The 20,293-nt window shown below is 36.0% G+C and overlaps 1 protein-coding gene, 1 long non-coding RNA gene and 1 pseudogene across 9 annotated transcripts; 2 read left to right on the top strand and 1 right to left on the bottom strand.

Moving 5' to 3' along the window:
- The first annotated feature begins 2,212 nt into the window (after window positions 1-2,212).
- On the top strand, window positions 2,213-4,674 carry LOC8280991 (annotated as a pseudogene).
- Window positions 4,675-7,509: 2,835 nt separating this feature from the next.
- Window positions 7,510-14,202, top strand: LOC8280992 (mitogen-activated protein kinase kinase kinase YODA). 3 transcript variants are annotated; one of them, XM_048372584.1, is made up of 12 exons: window positions 7,510-7,762; window positions 8,214-8,981; window positions 9,081-9,821; window positions 10,136-10,223; window positions 10,347-10,409; window positions 10,704-10,864; window positions 10,960-11,035; window positions 11,371-11,430; window positions 11,525-11,632; window positions 11,741-11,980; window positions 12,732-12,823; window positions 12,913-14,202. In XM_048372584.1, exons 2-12 carry the CDS (start codon window positions 8,425-8,427, stop codon window positions 13,415-13,417), a joined length of 2,691 nt encoding a protein of 896 aa, XP_048228541.1. In that variant the 5' UTR covers window positions 7,510-7,762; window positions 8,214-8,424; the 3' UTR covers window positions 13,418-14,202. The 3 variants fall into 3 exon arrangements, with proteins under 3 accessions (XP_048228541.1, XP_025012121.2, XP_048228542.1); XM_025156353.2 differs by having other exon boundaries at window positions 7,510-7,771; XM_048372585.1 differs by lacking the exon at window positions 7,510-7,762 and adding an exon at window positions 7,800-7,997.
- A 114-nt stretch (window positions 14,203-14,316) lies between these two features.
- LOC125369725 lies at window positions 14,317-16,497 on the bottom strand. 6 transcript variants are annotated; one of them, XR_007215415.1, is made up of 3 exons: window positions 15,540-16,441; window positions 14,623-15,446; window positions 14,317-14,537 (listed from the first exon to the last, which is right to left on the bottom strand). It is a non-coding gene; the product is annotated as an uncharacterized LOC125369725 (long non-coding RNA). The 6 variants fall into 6 exon arrangements; XR_007215418.1 differs by having other exon boundaries at window positions 14,803-15,446; XR_007215414.1 differs by having other exon boundaries at window positions 14,317-15,254; window positions 15,352-15,446; window positions 15,540-16,435.
- Window positions 16,498-20,293: the final 3,796 nt, after the last annotated feature.

Here is a 20,293-nt window from a genome sequence, read left to right as displayed (position 1 = left end):
TTATGAAGGTCTAATAAATGCCAATTAACATGGTTGTAATTAATGATTTGGGTTTTCTCAAATTCAAGTCTTTCAAAAGATTGTAGTAGGCTGTTTTTAGTGGAGCTACTGATGATACTTCTTTGTTCTTTATGGTCTAGACTCTTTAATTGGAGTAGGGACAAAGGGAGACTTTATTTCCTTTTATTTCTCCCTTTTCAATTAGTTGTAAAATTGTGAAGGTCCATATAAAAACACATGTTATATGTATCTTGGTATTTTAGAAAATACATTGATATTTCGATTATTTCGTCATCTATACAAAAATTCAGTAAGAAAAAACAATTAACAAACTCATTTTCCCTATAAATTGAAATATACCATTTTTTTTATATATCAAGATAAAACATGGAGTGATATTTTCAAGACTTGATTAGACCACTCCATCCATCAAAGAGTTTAATCAATTTGGGGTTTATCCTAATTTAGTGCTCAAGAAAAGAGACAGTTCAAAGATTAAGCATGCTATTGCTAGCTAGTGGGATTGCAGGAACCATTCTTATACTCTCAAATTTTGACTTCAAATGTAGCAGCAACAACAGGTATAATCATCTAATAATATCTCAAATTCGGAGTTACTTCTTCCATATATTATCTAATAATTAATTAGCTTCATCATTGTAAACATTTAATTATCATCACCTTTTTATTGTTTTTGCTTCTTTTCCAAGTATATATTATTGTAGAGAATAAGAAGAAGAAAGGATAAACACACTTGTGTTGAATTGAAATTACAAAAAAAATATATATAAACTTATTAGTTTAGTAGCCAAGAAGTTTTTTGATAACCTACAACTCTTAAACATCCTACACTTAATACATAAGTTATACACTTAATAAATATATATGTAACTTACATATTTAATAAGTAACTCTTTAACTTCATAACTTAAACATTAAAAGTTTAGTTTTTCAACATATATTATATATATAACTGTTTCATCATCATTTACTATCGTATATTCTAACGAGTTATCACACTCATCATTCCTCTTCTGTTTTAGGACTCTGAAACTATTGGTGTGTATGTTCTTTCAACTGTCGGAATCATTTTCCTTATGCCGTATTATTTATTTGTTATTATTTATGTTTTCGCCTTGCTACTCCACGCAAGTTGCAACCGATGTTTCACGTTCAATATGTATATAAGATAACATGTGATCTAGAGAAGAAACATAAACAAAATCGTCCATTCTCACTCACTACTCAGAATATATAATACCTTTTAGACTCCATTTATTCTGCGGAAATTACCTTTTCGAAATTTGGTTTTCAGTTTTTATTGGTTTGTCCAAGCTATAGTGATTTTCCTTTTAAAAGAAATCATGTCACGTATAAAAGTAAATATATGTTTATTAGGACTTCTGTAAACTGTAAAGGATTTTAACATAGGTGCTGCATTGCTGAGAGGGTTTTATATTGGATGTGATTTCTATGGGATACAATGCAACAGCCATTCTTATATCTAATATTCAAAGTTAAGAAACCACAACAAACTATAACACAGGCATCAGCAAGCTCAAGTACACAATTCTCGAGCTGCATCCAGCAAACACATTTATGGCTATTGGAGCCAAATGTTTATAAATTCACTATTAATTGTAACGAACTTTGCTGAGTCAGCAAGTTAGATTCCAACAGCTGCTAATTGAATATGTTGATTTTATAGAACTAGTTACAGCTTAATAGTAGTATCTTTCATATTCATTTTTCTAACTAGTTTCTTTCTTATTTCTCTTGTTAAACTAATTAGGCATGCATGTACCAGAAGTTATATAAATAGAGAACAGTGTCAAAAGCTGTTATGGAATTTCAAGTAAATTAAGGAGTATTTTTATATATCTTTCTCTGTAAATTGGGTCAAATAGCAGACAGATTAACGTCTAAATATCTCTACTTCCAATTGTGGTCCTTTCCAGAGGCATTGCTGGCCTGTTTCCATGGCTCTTTCTTGTCATTTACTTTCCAGTTCCTGTAATTCCGTGTCATGGATTTTTTCCTTTTAAATATTACCTCGTCGCTTGGGTATTATATATATACATATATATATATATATATATATATATATATATGCGAACTAGTTGTTGGAACCACCTGTCAAAAGTTGAGTTTCAGACCAAACTTAAACAGACTGACGTATTAATTCCCTTTATTTTACCTCGTTATAGAACAGCGCTATGATCCTTGATTCCTCAAACCTCCATTGCATACAACTGTTATTATACAATTTTACCATGACATCATAGTGAGTTTCTCCTCAGTGTCATTTTTCTATTAAATAATTCAGGGTTGTAGGCAAAGATCTTAGCTTAACTTTCCTTTTCCCGAAATAATTGCTATTTTAAGGATGCAAGGATAGAAAAGACTTATCTTGTAATGGCCTCAATCTTCTGGCTTTTGATGTTTGATTTTCTTTTTCTTTTCCGGGGCATGTCCTTTCTTCGGTGGAGGGAGCAGGGCATGGTATTCTATGAATTAGAGAGTTGAACATATTGGCACTACATTTAGTCCTCATGCTAGTTAAAGCCGCATAGAAAATGGCAATGGCTCCTTTAGTAAGAATGATTCCTGACTTGTTTGCCTTTGCAGTATTCTAGCTTCTTGCAGTTTTCCCTGCTATTCCAGTTCTGCCCATTGGAAGGAAGCGGGTTCTCTTTTAGGTGCTGTACTTATGGTTATTTTCCAGGTCATATCCCCTGATGAAGCATATGCTTCGATTGATATTTCAATCCTCGCTCTTCTTTTCGGAACTATGGTGGTCAGTGTTTATCTTGAAAGAGCAGATACATTTGAGTACTTAGTGAAGTTACTCTCATGGAAGAGCCAAGGAGCTAAAGATTTGATTTTTCGGGTTTGCTTAGTATCTGCCATTACTAGTGCTCTCTTCACCAATGAAGTATTGCCTTGACCGAGCTTGTCCTCAAAATTGCAAGACAAAATAACCTCCCTCCTCAACTTTTCCTACTCGCCATTGCCTCAAGTGCAAACATTGGATCTTCAGCAACTCCCATTGTCAATCCTCAAAATCTAGTTATAGCTTCAGATGGAGACTTTTCTTTTTGGACTTTCTTAGTTGGAATGTCCCTGCAGCAACTGTAGGATTTGTTTTGAATTCTTTATTTCTCCTCTGCGTGCACTGGCCACAATTATCTTTTCATAAGGATGGAGAAGATGCATATGCTGAAATTGTAGCTGAAAGCGAGACAAGTTATTGGATATGCAAAGCGAGACGAGCAAGTAAACTTTACGTACTTAAATCTCCAAGAGATGACCGCTGGATTGGATATGCAAAGCTCTCCTTGTACCTCAGAACTCGGTTATTAATGGCAATTTTAGACATCGGAGTAATGTTGGTGAGAGTGAAGTACTCAGGATTCCTGATGGCATGGAATGTTCAGGAAATTCATTTTTAGCTTCAAAATGGAAAAGCATATTGTGGAAATCCTGTGTTTATCTAGTAACACCAATAATGTTGATTGCTTTGATTATAAGCACGAATATTTCATGGACTGCAATCACTGCTGCACTTGCTCTTCTGGTTCTCGATTTCAAGGATGCGCAGCCATCACTTGAGAGGGTAACTTCACCACACATTATCTTTATACCTCTCTCTTATTTTTTTCTTTTAGGCGGTAAAGGGTATCAGAGGTCAGCTTTTTCTTATTGTACTAAGTTTACTTGCTCCAAAATTAAAACTCTGGTCAAGAAAAAGATGAGCAGACGCCCTTACCAGCTGAGCCAACCTTGGGTTATTGCCTTATTTTTCTTTGAATGTATGCTGGAAAACTAGAAATCAGGAACATTGAATATGACTTCTCTTATTCTGAACAGGTATCCTATTCTCTTTTAGTTTTCTTCTGTGGGATGTTCATGACAATTGATGGGTTCGAGAAAACCGGAATTCCAAACTATTTATGGGAATTAATGGAGCCTTATGCACAAATAAAGCATGTCAGTGGAGTAGCAATTCTTGCACTCATCATTATTATGCTGTCAAACTGTGTCTCAAATGTAAACAACTGGTAAGTTCCTTGTCTATTAAATGATTCTCGTAGCTACAGCTTGATGTCTAACAACATTTTTATTTTGTTTCAGTTGTATTGCTTGGGAAGAGCATCGCAACGTCAGCTGCAGGTATTTCACCAGGATATGCGAAGAAGACATGGCTGATATTAGCCTGGGTTAGCACTGTCGATGGTAACCTATCACTAGTGGGCTCATCTGCCAACATGACAGTGTGTGAGCAGGCTCGCCGTGCTCCAACCTTTGCTCACAATTTGTCTTTCTGGAGCCATCTTAAAATTGGAGTTCCGTCCACTATTATAGTCACTGTTGCTGGCCCAGGGATGATTATATTTTTCACTTGAGCTCATTTTAGTTATGAAATTCTGAATTTATTTCATTTTAATTATTTAATTTTTCAATTATATATAAAAAAAAAACATTATTTGACAGAATCTTACTAATTTATTTTAAAAACTGGTCTTGAAATGAAATGGTGTCTGTTAGAGCTGCTGTGTGGGAATTCCTACTTCGACCACTTGAAGCCTAATTAACAAGGGTGACAAGAAAACCCATCAAACGAATAATAAAAAAAAAAAAAAAACACAAAATTAAGTAAAATAGTTGATTTGGTTTCCATTTCCTCTTAAGAAATTAGTCCAATTTCAGTTTTTGATATTTATTCAGTTAATTATCCGAAAATTGTTATTTATTTATAATTAATAAATCGGTCAGTTTTTATTTTCCCTTCTGTTCAGTATATTATTAAGCAGAATAACTTTTACTTTTGTAATTAAAATTTCAAATTGATTAAATTAATGGAAGCAACATGAATAATCTTTTAGAGAGGTAACAGAAGTATACTCACATGTGTTGACGTTGAAGCATAAGTAATAGTCAATTAGGCGATTTGAGACAAAACATAAGAGGGGTGCGGTGCGGTGTGGTTAAATCTGAGGAGCCCACTAGTGGCCTGCTGCTGGTCCTGGTGCATCCCCTCCCGTTTCCTATTACTACAGCACTCTCACCTTTCTCACGTGCCTATGAATACGATATCATCTTCCTGTGACGTTTGTCTATCTTTTTTGGATGCTCCTTTTTCTTGAATTTCAATCTTTTTAGTCTATCACTTATATTTTAAGAAAGGATTTTCCCTATTTTCCACAAACACTTGCAGACAGAAACATAAATATGCCTTATATAAAACAAAATCACATCATTAATTCAAATACCAAATTAAAATTCATTCCAACCACAATTACATCAGCTTTATTTTAAATCTACATTAAATTTATGTATTTATATTTTTAATTAAAAAAATCTAATAGCATATTTAATAATTATTAGCAGTTTTATATATTATTTTTGTTATTATATCATATTGCAATTGTATTATTGCCAAAGAAAAACAATGATCAATTACATATTGTCCATATACAAATTTAACTCTTTTTATTCATTATGTTAGCTAAAAGTTTACATCCATTCAAAATCGATGCATACCCTTTTTAATTTGTAATTATTAAAATGAAAGTGACATAAAGTAATGTTTAAGTGCAACGCTAAAAATGTTTATAATATTTCATATCGGTTCTCCTTTAGTCTGCCAAAATTCCAAGTGGGTTGGACCCCTCCCAACAAATTGCAACAATAAATAATCATTAAAAAAACAATCACTTTATTCTACCAATTACTAACAAATTTCTTTCAACGTCTAATCACGTATTAAAAATATATTTGGCTTAAACTTGTTCACGTGTTTAATTTATTTTATCAATTTTTGATAATTGTATTATTGGAGATTAAATTTTTTATTTTAATAGTTATTAATATGTTAATTATAAATTAACTTTATAGATTTTTTAAATGTATTTATTTATTAAAAGTTATATTTTTTAAGTAAAATTAATTATTCCATAAAAGAAGAATTATAGAACTGCATTCAAGTGAAAATAAAAATAAAAATAAAAACTAAAAAAATGATGAATAATTTCTAATATTAAATATCAATAATGGCAGACCCATCAATAATACGGTAACCTTTAATACACAAAACCTATCTATTTTAAATATAATTAAAAACTCTTAATATCATTGCAAAAAGCATAATAAAACATTAGAAATTAAAATATATTTTTAAACTCCTGAAATTTAGTTTATTTTCTCGATTAAACCATAAACTTTGTTATTTGTCCTCATAATTTCAGATTTAATATGTATCGGTTTATACAATTTTTTAATATATTCATACTTCAGTTTTTCTTAAATACACAGCACACCTTTTAGAAGCATGTGCTTTCTTCTTTGACTTTTTAAATTTAAATAAATTAAAAATAACTAAGAAATTAAATATAATAAAAAAAAAGAAAATAATTTTCTATTCTTAAGAATTTAATAAATTTTCAACTTATAAAAAAAGGACTTAATTTTGGGCAGAAAAGAATAAAGTTGTGAAGTAACACAACAGGTTTAAAAGCTTAAACAAAGATTTTAATTTTACAAACAAAATTTATTACCCAATCAGCAAAATACGAAAAAGTGACTATCTTAACAATAAATTCCATCCCCACACGTCTCAGACGGCGTCCGACGTAGGCACACTGAATCAGGTCATACCAAAATACAGAATTAGAAGATAAAACCGAATTAAAATTGATGGGCCTAAACAAAACACAAAAGTCTTTTAAGACTAATTATGGGGTTTTCCAAGAAAAAGAAAAATGAAAAGATCCAATTTTGACCATGCATGACTGAAAGGACGACCATTTTCAAAATGCCAGGTTATTGGCAATGGCAATGGCAATGCCATGAAAATTAATAATAAAAAAGTAAAGGAAACAAGTTATATGTTCGTGTATAAAAGGGATGGCAAAATTCTTCAATTTCGGTCCTCTATTAGACTTGGAAGTCAATTTCCATTACCCCTTCTCTCTTTCTTTACCTTTTCCTTCCCTTTTAATTTATTTATTAACTGCCTCAAATTTCCATGCATTAATTATTTATGAATTCAAAATTAATCTCCTTCCTATTATTATTATTATTTTCAAAGTCAAATCATTCTTTTTGTTCGTAATGTAAAACTCATTCATTTTCAGTTCTTTTACAGAAATAAATAAATACTTATGTAGTATGGTACCAATCACTTTCTTCACTAACTCTCAGTATCATATATCTAAATCAAAGACTTTTCAAATAAATACATATAATTTGTATGTGAGTAAATAATAAAATAAAGCTGACCTTATCAAATTATAAAATTCAAAAGGATTTGTAATTGTATTCATACATGTAAAGTAACACGTTGATTAAATGGATGCAATTAATTTAATTTAGTTTCTTTCAGATTTCCTGCTCCAACATATTTATTTTCATATTAAAAAAATATATAAATATATTTGAAATTTTTTTTATTAGAATATTGGAAAATTAAGACAAACAAAATCATGTCTTAGCTCAGACATCCTCTCTCTTCTTTCTAATTTCTTTTTTTTTTTTTTCTCTCTATCTAAACATTTCTATCAATCTCTCTCTACGCGATCTCTACACGAAAAAAATAAAATTCTCAAATTAAAAAAATCTAATCACTTGTTTCATCAGTACTAGATGTCTAGGGTTTTGGTTGTGTTCTTGCACTAACTAACTTGCAGGATTTTTCTTCTTTTAATCATTCTGTCGATTTGTGCTCTTCAATTACTGCACTAGTGTAGCTTCACAGCTTCAAGTACGTCAAGTAAGTGTTTTTGTTAAATTTGTTTCGCTTACCTAGCTCATTTAACAGATAAGTTAGTTTTGTTGATTGTTGTTGTTATTCTCTTTTTTTTTTTTCTTTTCTTTTTAAGTTATTTTGTATTTAGATCTGTTTAGAAATGTTGTGTGTCTTCGTCAAATTGAGATCGTAACTGTTTGTTTGGTTCTTAAGTAAATTGAAGAAAAGGAGAGAAATTGAAAAATGTAAGGTTAGTGAAAGTCACTTTCTCTTAGTTTTAAGTATTGCTTCCTAACTTTATTTTGGTTTTTAAGTGTAAAATCCATAACAAATTATCATATGAAATGTTTCTGGTGAAAGTTTGCGAATTACTCTGTGTCCTTTGATGCTTGCTATGAATTTATTGATTAAGCAGATGAATTAAAAATATAGATTTTTTTTTTTTTTTTTTATAAAAATTCTGCAGGTTTTATCAACTGAATCTCGCCTGAGGATATTTTGTTGAATAGCGCTGCTGTGAATTTCTTCAAACACTTTCAGCATTGGACCTCATTACTGAACTCATATATGTGCCTGAAAGCTTCATAAAGTGGTGTCACTTCATTATTTTTAATATTGGGATGGGATTACTTTAGGAGAATTGTGTATAGCGACTTCACATCCTAAATTTAGAAAACATGCCTTCATGGTGGGGTAAATCATCATCCAAAGAAGTGAAGAAGAAAGCAAGCAAGGAAAGTTTCATTGACACATTGCACCGAAGATTTAAGACTCCAACTGAGAGTAAAACAAGTGGTAGGTCAGGAGGTTCACGAAGACGCTGCAGTGATACCATTTCAGAGTTAGGCTCTCAATCTCGAGCAGAATCAAGATCTCCCTCACCTTCAAAAAATCATGTTGCAAGATGTCAAAGTTTTGCTGAGAGGCCCCATGCCCAACCCCTTCCTCTTCCTGGTGTGCACCCTGGTACTGTGGGACGAACGGACTCCGGAATTGGCATGTCAACAAAGTCGAAATTGGAAAAAGGCTCAAAGTCATTGTTTCTGCCTCTCCCAAAACCAGGATGTATCCGCAGTAGAGCAAATGCAACAGATGTAGATGGAGATTTGGCCACTGCTTCAGTTTCTAGCGAGAGCTCCATTGATAGTGATGATCCTGCTGACTCAAGTCACCGTAGTCCCCAGGCAACTGATTATGATCAGGGGAATAGAACTACTGCTAGCAATTCCTCCAGGTGAGCATGCTTGTTATTAGTTCATATAAAATATTTGCTACTATCTGCTCCCATACTTGATTCTTGTCCCTGATTCATGTACTCCAATTTTTTCTGAAGTGTGATGCTCAAGGATCACTCTTGTACTGCCACTCAAATAAATTCTAGAGAGTCAAAAAAGCCAGCTAACATTTCTATTGGTAATCATACATCCCCTACATCACCCAAACGGAGACCTCTAGGCAGTCACGTGCCGAATTTACAGGTTCCACATCACGGTGCTTTCTGCAGTGCCCCAGACAGCTCCATGTCAAGTCCTTCTAGAAGTCCAATGAGAGCATTTGGCACTGAACAAGTCATAAATTCTGCTTTCTGGGCAGGGAAGCCCTATACTGATGTCTGTTTACTAGGATCTGGCCACTGCTCTAGTCCTGGTTCAGGTTATAATTCTGGGCATAATTCAATGGGAGGCGATATGTCAGGACAATTACTCTGGCAACAAAGTAGGGGTAGTCCTGAATGTTCTCCGATACCTAGTCCTAGAATGACTAGTCCTGGCCCCAGCTCAAGAGTTCAAAGCGGTGCTGTCACACCAATTCATCCTCGAGCAGGAGGGGCAACCATTGAGTCACAGGCAAGCTGGCCTGATGATGGGAAACAACAAAGCCACCGGTTACCACTTCCTCCTGTGTCAGTTTCAAGTTCCTCTCCTTTTTCACACTCAAATTCAGCAGCAGCATCTCCTTCTGTACCACGAAGTCCTGGAAGGGCAGAAAATCCAATAAGCCCTGGATCACGCTGGAAAAAGGGAAAGCTGCTGGGTAGAGGCACATTTGGACATGTTTATGTAGGTTTTAACAGGTATAAATAGATGCTTGAATTTGTCTATGTTAACTATTTTCATACTCTTATGCATGTCAACACTTACGTCTAATACCCCACTGTCTGTCTTATGTATTTGCTATCTTGTCTACAATTTTAGCCCAGGACTTTGTTGAGTAGTTGAGACTGATGTATGTCAACGTAGAGAATCACCAGTTAGATGGGCTTCCTTATCTTGCATTGTTGCGTGATTGATTGACCCTTTTCCTAAATGATGTCTCAGACCATTAATAGGCTTTCGAATGTTGGTTATAATTTACTATCGGATATCTTTTCTATTTTCTATTGCTTAGTGAAAGTGGCGAAATGTGTGCTATGAAGGAAGTGACGTTGTTTTCAGATGATGCCAAGTCAAAGGAAAGTGCTAAGCAGTTGATGCAGGTAAGCTTTCTAACAGAAGGCTTGGAAGTTTGTTGCTCTATAACTTTTTCTTTATTTTTTCCCCCGTATTTGGTTGGTGTCTTGAGTATCTTGGAGAGTTCATATTTCTGCTTTCTTTTTTAGGAAATTGCTCTGCTGAGCCGTTTACGGCATCCAAACATTGTGCAATACTATGGGTCTGAGACGGTATGTGTTGTGCCTGTCATTCTTTTCTTATTGTAATGCCTGCTATAATTTATTTCCTTTTTATATTTATCTGATATTTTATAATCTTTGGTTACCAAATTTTTAAACTGTATTTATCTGAGGATACTCAATCAGTAATTAAAAATCTAAAGGATCTTGTGGGAACTAAATATTTGGTCACTTGACTCATCTATTCTATCTAGCACATCAAGCTGGTAATTTGGCATCAGCACTCATGCATTGTGAAAATTTAAGTTATTTCTGCTAATATATCTCTGAATATTTCCTGAGCAGGTTGGTGATAGACTTTATATCTACTTGGAGTATGTATCTGGTGGATCCATATACAAACTTCTTCAAGAGTATGGGGAGTTGGGTGAACTAGCAATTCGTAGTTATACTCAGCAAATCTTGTCAGGACTTGCATTTTTACACTCTAAAAGCACTGTCCATAGGTGAATTAAGTTATTCATGTCATCTGCTTACTGAGAACAATTAAATAGCTTAGATTTGGCATTTTTCATGTTCTTACACTGCTTTTTCTGTACAGAGATATTAAAGGCGCAAACATACTTGTGGATCCAAATGGTCGTGTTAAATTGGCCGACTTTGGTATGGCAAAGCATGTAAGTATGGACAAAGTTGATAGAAAATAAACTACTGCATGTGAAATAGTGACATAACCACTTGAATGGTGCCTATGATGTTTTATAAACTTGATCATAATTACTTAACAAATTTACCATGTGGAGACTGATTTATTAAGTTTACATGCTCTCCGCACATGCACTAGGAGCAAATGATGTTTTATGTGGGACAGCATGCTTCTTCTAAGGGGCTTCTTCTAAGGGGCTTCTTCCTAGTTGGTTACCTATCTTATGCACAATTATGGCTTGACTATTACTGTGTAGTCACATGATGAAGTCCTTTTTGCTCAGCTTACCTAGTCTCTGCTTCGCAGATCACTGGACAATCATGCCCACTTTCATTCAAGGGAAGCCCTTACTGGATGGCTCCTGAGGTCAGAGTATTTTCTTGTTGGACATTTACATCCTTAATGTCTTTTACCATATCGCACATCATATGATGTATCAATTATCCTTTCTATTTTATAGGTTATAAAAAATTCAAATGGCTGCAACCTTGCTGTGGACATATGGAGTCTTGGATGTACTGTTCTGGAAATGGCTACAACAAAACCTCCTTGGAGCCAATTTGAAGGGGTGAGTCATGAAGATTTGAACTTTTGGTAGCTTTAATGGTTGACACAGATTTACCTAGTTTGTTCATTCTTCTAGTTATCTGATTTTGGCAATTTTATGACCTTAAAGGTTGCTGCAATGTTTAAGATTGGAAATAGCAAGGATCTCCCAGCAATTCCAGATCACCTCTCTGACGAGGGCAAGGATTTTGTAAGGCAATGCTTGCAACGCAATCCGCTACATCGGCCCACTGCTGCACAGCTTTTGGAACATCCTTTTGTGAAATCTGCTGCACCTTTGGAAAGACCTATTTCAGGCATCGAACCTATGGAACAAGCCCCTGTAGTTACAAATGGGGTGAAAGCTCTGGTATTTTTTTGTTAATTCTGTTCCTTTTATATCTCTTACTGCCTAATATGTTTGTACCATTGGAAAATAGTTTCTTGATACAGATATTGTGCATGGCATTGGCAGTTATTCTTTTCCTTCTTTCAGTAATTATTTTATGTTTGTGTCTAAAGTTTTATTGTTTCATCCAGTGTTCTTTATTTTTTTATCTTTTTTTTTTTTAATGTGGAAAGAAGTTTGGTATAGAAGTACATCCACGATGTGTGGTGAAGAGGATATTTATGTAGGATGAAATCTGCTGCTCACCGCTCCTCTATTCTGCTGTTGCGTTATATAGTTTGACAGATAATTTCTTCGCTTCCATCTTCATAATCATATGCATATGTAAGAAGTTCATGTAGCCTAAGATGAGAGAAAAGCATAATGTGTAGCTGACCTATGACTTGTAGTAAAGACTTCGTTTGGTGGTTGTGGCCACTCAAATTGGCTTGTAGCTGCAGCAGGATGTTAGTAGTTTGCTTCTTTTTGAATATAACTATTTTTTCTACGTTCGATAATTTGTTTTAGGTTTAGTAACCATGTCTGATATTTTGGCAACTTACCTTTTTTTTTTTTTAATTTACGGTATACTGCGCATGTTTTTATGGGTTCTTAAGTATGATACTGTGCTCATGTCTTTATGGGTCCTTAACGAGGTTACTTTTCATGGTATCCTTTATCTCTCTCTTATTCAGCATCCATTAGATGTTTTAACTGTTGCTATGTGCTTCAGGGCATTAGTCAAGCAAGGAATTTTACCTCTTCAGATTCAGAGAGGCTTGCAGTTCATTCATCTAGAGTTCTGAAAACAAGTCCCCATGCCAGGTTTCCACCCTTGTCTTTCCCCTTGATGTTTTGCTGTGGTTGTCGTCATCATTAGCTTATGCCCCTGATATCAATTCTATGACCTGTAGTGAAATCCATATTCCGCGGAACATATCATGTCCTGTCTCACCAATTGGAAGCCCTCTATTACATTCAAGGTCGCCGCAGAGAATGTCCCCTTCACCTATATCTAGTCCACGGACCATGTCAGGCTCATCCACTCCTCTTACAGGTGGCAGTGGTGCTATTCCATTCAATCACTTGAAACAGTCAGTTTATTTGCAGGAGGGTTTTGGAAGCTTGCCAAAGCCCTCAAATGGTATCTACATCAATGGCCTCTCTTACCACGATTCTAATCCAGATCTTTTTCGAGGAATGCAGCCAGGGTCTCACATATTCTCTGAACTGGTTCCCTGTGAAAATGATGTTTTAGGAAAGCAACTTGGAAGGCCTGCTTATGGAGAACTTTATGATGGACAATCGGTCTTGGCTGATCGTGTGTCTCAGCAGCTCTTAAGGGATCATGTGAAGATGAATCCATCCCTGGATCTAAGCCCCCGCTCTTCTTTGCCCAATCGAACCACTGGTCTATAACTTTGAGAATTTTGTGGACCACCTGACGGAGCAAGCTTTCTAGATCTTTTTTCTTCTACATTGATAGTCCCGAGATTAACTGCTGAGGAAGCTAGGAATTGCAATCAGGGTTCAGAAAGAAAACTGTGGAAAAGGCTAAGGCCCAAAGAAAGAGTGGCGCACAGAGAAATGTCCTGGGTGGAGCTAGGTCGTAGTGGCTGGCTTTATGCAGTCATATCATAGATGACCATGCTAAGCTAATGCAGATTCTGGAAGTGGCTGCTCCGCTGCACCAGTGAATGGAACTCGCTTCCTAGCAAATAAGAAACTAGCTGTTGTAGTACTTGGCATCTACTTGCATAAAATCAAAGTGCATAAATCTTTAAGTGGTTGACTGAATCAAGATAAGCGAGATCTAATTTCCCAGGGATTTGGGGTTCTGGGCATCTCTGTATGCATGGCAGTTCCTTCAGTATGAAAATATTCAAAGCAGTGAGAACTGTACATTCTTTTAGACCATGGCATAGAAGAAAAACAAGAATTTAATTCGAGTCCGTGGGGAATTATTAGCTTTTGGACTACTTTTTCGGGATCTGAGACTGCTGTACAGTATATGGAGAACTGAATTGAGGTTAGCAATTTGTGTATGAAGCAATCTTGGATTTTGCTGAGCCTGTGCATCTGTGCCCTTTGATGGTCATGCCAGCTCAGATTAACTGCCCTTGTATCCTGTGTTCGAGCTGATTTGTTGTGTACATTACCACTTGAGTTAATTCAAAAAAGAAATCTAATCTATTATTTTGTAACCTTGGGGACGGCGGTTCATGGATTTCTGATGAGACATAATTTTCAATCTATACAAGTTGGAGATGACTATGCTTTGCAGGTTTGGTTAGCATAGATTGAGAAAATTCCTCATCTCAGAAAAAAGATAATCTAGCTTGATAGAAAACACTACCAAAATAAAAAAAGCCACTATAATAGTGTACAGTGAACTGTCCGCTACTGTTCATATTCATTAGCTACTTCGGCTTCTATATACGGACATTGCATCTGTTGATCAATTCTAAGCTGAAATCCCATAGTTTCCTCTCCAACTTGGCATCAGTAGCTTGTGAGCTTGCTTCAGTTATGTTACTGTCTGCAAAATCGACGATGTATGCCAAAACCTTAGTGACACTAATATTGTAATTTACAGGAAATCATTCCAGTATTAAATTTGATACCACTGTGAATTCCCTGTGGGGAAAAGATGAAAACGAAAAAGACAACTCAATATTGAAACCAGCAAATTCTTTCAAACAGCTGAATGAACTCGCGCAAAATCCTGTGCATGGGTGCAACTTTGAATGCAAATACACATCGAAGCATGCGAGCGAGCGAGCGAGCATATGCATGAGTCATACCAGGAACAGGTATAGCTAGAAACTTAGTGAAATGGCTACTTGCTGAACCATTTCTATCACATATTTACCAAGAAGACCAATGAGACCTGCAGCAAACTAGAATGAATTAACCTAAAAGCCTAGGTTTCACTTTTCAACAAATGCATCATGCAAAAGAAGGAAAAAAGAAGAATAAAGAAATACAGCTTAAAAAAGAAGAATACTGAGAAAAAAGGTTAATCTTAAAGAGAAGAATTCTGTCAAGTTATCATCTCAAAATCAGGGTATGTATATCAATAATTCTTGAAAGAAATTCTGCTTCTTGTTTCCACAGCACCCTTCTCTGTGCCCTGAAGGAGAGGGGTTGGGGCAAAGGAGTTCAATTCTTTTTCCCGTTGTTCATAGTTTAAAATGGAGAGGTAGAATTACAACTCATGCAATAAGATTGCTTGCCCGCATCCACATGGTGCTTTCTGAATAAACCAACGCAATGTGAAGCACAGCCACTGTGAAAATATATGCAGATACCAATGATAATGGGTTGGTAACGAAAGGGGTTGATATAGTTACCTCTATCCCATCTCCTGTCTATGTCATGCAAAATTGGCAGCGATTAATTATTTTTGACGTCACGTCATCTGTAATTTGACATTCCTTTCCGCTTTCTAGAATACATATATATAACAGTTAACACTGAACATGTAACAATTAAATTAAAAAATAGAAAAACATTGACAAATGGGTCCATAATATGCCACCTGACTCTTTGTTTTGTGCCAGCAACAGTATGTAAACCTGCAGTGCAGCTGTTTACAGATAATCTAAATCTTATAGACATTATTGACAAAGAACCGTACAATTATAAACATCAATTTCGTATTCCTGACTCCAACAATTCCATGATCACCCGCGCAATGCAAGCCCAAACGCCGTTTCGGAGCCAATAGTAACGAGTGAAAAATGCATCTGAGAATAAAATAGTTTGAGCTCCACCTCACGTCGCAAAGTCAAAAATGATTATGTAGGTAGATGACAAGCCTGTTTGCGCATACATGAACGGCTACGCTTATATTCAACAACTTACTCCTCCTACTCACATACCTAAACCACCTCCATTGTCTTTAAAGTCTTTCTCAGAAACAATATGAAATAATCCCCAACCTATAAACTCCCAAATCAGCTTTCTGTTTAGGCACTTGAAAAAGAAAAATGTTTCAATCAGATTGGCTGGCCAAACATAAATCTCAAGCACAACCTAGGGCCTCACTGAAGGCAATTGTATTGTCATAAAGAACTGAATCAATCAATAGATTGGGATACTTCGTTTATTTATTTCTGTCATAAGAAGAATCTCAGTTGAAATTGAAGCAAATTCAAGAAAACAAAAAATACAGTTACTTGTAACATACATAACTAAGCATGAAATTCTGATAGTGGCACCAACAGCAGACTACCCAGAACGATAAAAGTACACATCAATGTACAGGTTATGATTCTGAAACCCACGAATTAAGGTAAAGAGGCACCATTTTAGATGTCTTCGCCGGTCTCTTTATTGCTCCGAGTGCGAGCTGATGGCTTTTGGTCGTTTGTTAGAGAGATGAGAGAGCTGCAGCCAACGTTGTCAACACGCAGAACTTTATGAACGTTAGTATTTATCTGGCAGTTCTAATGACGTGGCTTAGCTGGCATTTTGAACACCTATATACGTGGCAGAAACTCCACGCTTGCTGGCGGATTTCTGATAACATGGCTTAATACCAGCTGTCCACACACATCCAGTGTTGATATTTGATGAGCATTTTCTCCCACATTGCTAAATTAACAATGTGGAGGTACTTTCCAAGCCTATATAATAAAAGTCTCACATTGTTATTAAAGTATCCTAAAATAAAAGAAAAATATTAGAGAGTTAAGCAATTATTTTTCTCCTATTATAAAGAGAGAATTTTAATGTTTTCTCTTTTATAAATAGAGAGTTTGTAACTCCTATTATTTTTTCTTATAGTAAAATTCTTCTATCATTGCCCGTGGTTTTTACCCTAATTTGTTTAGGGGTTTTCCACGTATATCTGTGTGTTCTATTGTGTATTTTGTCTTTCTTTATCTTTATTTTCTCAAATTATTAGCTGTGATTTTGCTCTATCAGGTTCATATTTTTCTACAATTGGTATTAGAGCACCTGGTTGGTAAGAAATTCCTTAAAATTTTGTGATTGCAGCTCAACCTGATCTTTCACAGGAGTTTGAGGTTTTCTTTGGTGCAAAAGAGCTTGTGTGGAGTAGTAAGAATACTTACAATCTAGGAAGGTTCGCTTCAAGGAGATTGGTATTTAAGAGGTCCGCTTGTGACCCTCCGCCTTTCCCGGAACTTACCTAGTGAGTTGTGTTCATTCACCGCGGTTCATTTTACAAGTTAAAACGCACCGTTTGTGATAGAAGCAATGGCGGCAAAATTTGAGATTGAAAAGTTCAACGGGAGTAATTTCTCACTGTGGAAATTAAAGATAAAGGCTGTATTGAGAAAAGACAATTGTCTTGCGGCTATCAGTGAACGACCGACAACACTCACAGATGATAATAAGTGGAACGAGATGGATGGGAATGCTATTGCAAACCTTCATCTAGCACTTGCAGATGGGATCTTGTCCAAGATAGAAGAAAAGAAAACGAAAGGAGATTTGGGACCACCTCACTGGTATACGAGACTAAGTCATTATACAACAAAATTTTCCTTAAGAGGAAACTTTACACCTTAAGAATGTCGGAATCTACTTGATGTGAGCATCTTAATGTCTTGAATACTCTATTTTCTCAACTCACATCGTTGGGCTATAAAATAGAGTCACAAGAACGTGCGAACTTCTACTCCAAAGTCTACCCGATTCGTATGATCAACTCATCATCAGTTTGACAAATAATGTCATACCAAATTCTAGTCTTTGATGATATAGCAGCCGCTATTCTTGAAGAAGAAAATCGGTGAAGAAACAAGGAAGACAAGCAGGCAAGTTCACAACAAGTGGAAGCCTTAATGGTGATGAAAGGGAGATCAACAGAACGTGGTCCAAGTGGGAGTCACAATCATGGTAGATCAAAATCAAAGAGTAAGAAGAATTATAAATGCTACAATTGTGGTAAGAAAGGTCACTTGAAGAAGGATTGTTGGAGTTTAAAGAATTCCAATCCTCAAGGGAATGTGGCATGCACTTCGGATGATGGAAATGTATTATGCTGTGAAGCAGCAATATCAACTGAAAGCAGAAAGAGATTTGCTGATGTATGGCTTCTTGACTCGGGGAGCAACTTATCACATGACCTCTCAAGAGAGTGGTTCCATCATTATGAACCTATCTTAGGAGGATCTGTGTATAGTTGTGAAGATAATGCCTTAAAGATTATAGGCATTGGAACTATCAGGTTGAAGATGCATGACGGTACAGTCCGCACTATTCAAGGAGTGCGACATGTGGAAGGTCTGAAGAAGAATTTGTTATCTCTGGGACAGCTGGATGATCTTAATTGCATTATCAAAGTTCAGAAAGGAATCATGAAGATTAGCCGAGGAGCGCTTGTAATTATGAAAGGAGAAAAAATTGCTGCTAATTTGTATATGTTTTGGGAGAGCGTACGAAGCAGAAGCATCTGTTGCTTCAAGTAGTTCAAGCGAGAGATATGCAATGGTATGGCATCAGAAGCTTGGACATATGTCTGAACAAGGCATGAAGATTCTTGCTGAGAAAAATCTACTTCTTGGTCTCACAAAGGTGTCATTACCCTTTTGTGAGCATTGCATAACAAGCAAGAAAGATCGACGATTAATACATCCAATTCTAGAAGCAATGATGTTCTAGAATTAGTTCACTCTGATGTATGGCAAGCACCGTTTTCATCACTAGGAGGAGCTAAGTACTTTGTGTCCTTCATCGATGATTACTCAAGGAGATGTTGGGTGTATCCAATCAAGAGCAAGGGAGATGTATTTGTAATTTTCAAAACTTACAAAGCGCGGGTTGAACTTGATTCAGTCAAGAAGATCAAGTGTTTAAGGACAGATAATGGAGGAGAATACACAGGTCATGAATTTAATAGTTTTGCAAGCAAGAAGGCATCAAGAGACAGTTCACTACGGCATACACTCCTCAACAAAATGGAGTGGCAGAGCGGATGAACAGAACTCTGTTAGAAAGAACTAGAGCATTGTTGGGAGCTGCAGGCCTAAATAAGGCATTCTGGGCTGAGGCAGTTAACACCGCCTGTTATGTGATTAACCGGTCTCCATCTACAACAATTGATCAAAAGACACCGATGGAGATGTGGACTGGGAAGCCAGTTGATTATTCAAACCTCCATATATTTGGAAGTCCTGTGTATGTGATGTATAATATCCAAGAAACTACAAAGCTGGATCCAAAATCCAGGAAGTATTTGTTCTTGGGATATGCTGATGGTGTGAAGGGGTATCGCCTGTGGGATCCCACTGCCCACAAGGTTATAATCAGCAGGGATGTAATCTTCCTAGAAGATAAATTGAAGGGAGAAGATGATAGCACTTCAAAAGAAAATTCAGAGACTACAACTATACAGGTGGAAAGAAAGTCTACAGAAGAAGATTCTTCTGAAGTAGCACCAGAGCACGAAGAGGAAGAACCAGTCGAGTTTGAAGAGTCGGTACCAAGTTGAAGAGTCAGAACTTGGAAAGGGAAAACGTATAAAATTTACACCAACCTGGCATAAAGATTATGATATAGGCAGCAATGTCGCATATTGTCTTCTAATTGAGGAAGGAGAGCCATCAACTCTCCAAGAAGCAATGAGCAGTTCAGATGCATCTCGTTGGATGGCGAATGCAAGAAGAGATGGAAGCTCTACATAAGAACAAGACTTGGGAGCTTGTGCCACTACCACAAGGGAAGAAAGGCCATTGGCAACAAATGGGTCTTTAAGATCAAAAGAAATAGTGATGATCAAGTGGAGCGGTTTCGTGCAAGAATGGTGGTGAAAGGATATGCTCAGAAGAAGGGGATTGACTTCAACGAAATATTTTCCCCTGTGGTTCGATTAACAACTGTTCGAGTAGTCTTGGCGATGTGTGCTACATTTGACTTACATCTAGAGCAGCTAGATGTGAAAACAGCTTTTCTCCATGGAGATCTTAAGGAAGAAATTTATATGCTCCAGCCAGAAGGTTTTGAAGAAAAAGGAAAGCGGAACTTGGTTTGTAGGTTGAACAAATCTCTATACGGTTTAAAGCAGGCGTCGGGGTGTTGGTATAAGAGATTTGATTCCTTCATCATGAGCCTTGGATACAACAGACTTAATGCAGACCCTTGTGCATATTTCAAGAGGTTTGGTAAAAGTGATTTTGTTATCTTACTGTTGTATGTAGATGACATGTTGGTAGCAGGCCCCAACAAAGATCATATTGAAGAACTAAAGGCACAGTTGGCTAGGGAATTTGAAATGAAGGACTTGGGACCAACAAACAAGATTCTAGGGATGCAAATTCACCG

The sequence above is a fragment of the Ricinus communis genome, chromosome 4, assembly GCF_019578655.1.
Source record: "Ricinus communis isolate WT05 ecotype wild-type chromosome 4, ASM1957865v1, whole genome shotgun sequence".
NCBI lineage: Eukaryota > Viridiplantae > Streptophyta > Magnoliopsida > Malpighiales > Euphorbiaceae > Ricinus > Ricinus communis.
The sequence above is the reverse complement of the archived record's forward strand: the minus strand, read 5'-3'. Positions and strand labels throughout refer to the sequence as shown.

What these genes read in the sequence shown, in the direction of transcription:
- LOC8280992 (XM_048372584.1), top strand. Translation starts at nt 8,425, where the DNA reads ATGCCTTCATGGTGGGGTAAATCATCATCCAAAGAAGTGAAGAAGAAA. An exon ending in ACTTTGGTATGGCAAAGCAT is followed by an intron (nt 11,036 to 11,370) that starts GTAAGTATGGAC and finishes TCTGCTTCGCAG; the next exon opens with ATCACTGGACAATCATGCCC. An exon ending in CAAATGGGGTGAAAGCTCTG is followed by an intron (nt 11,981 to 12,731) that starts GTATTTTTTTGT and finishes TATGTGCTTCAG; the next exon opens with GGCATTAGTCAAGCAAGGAA.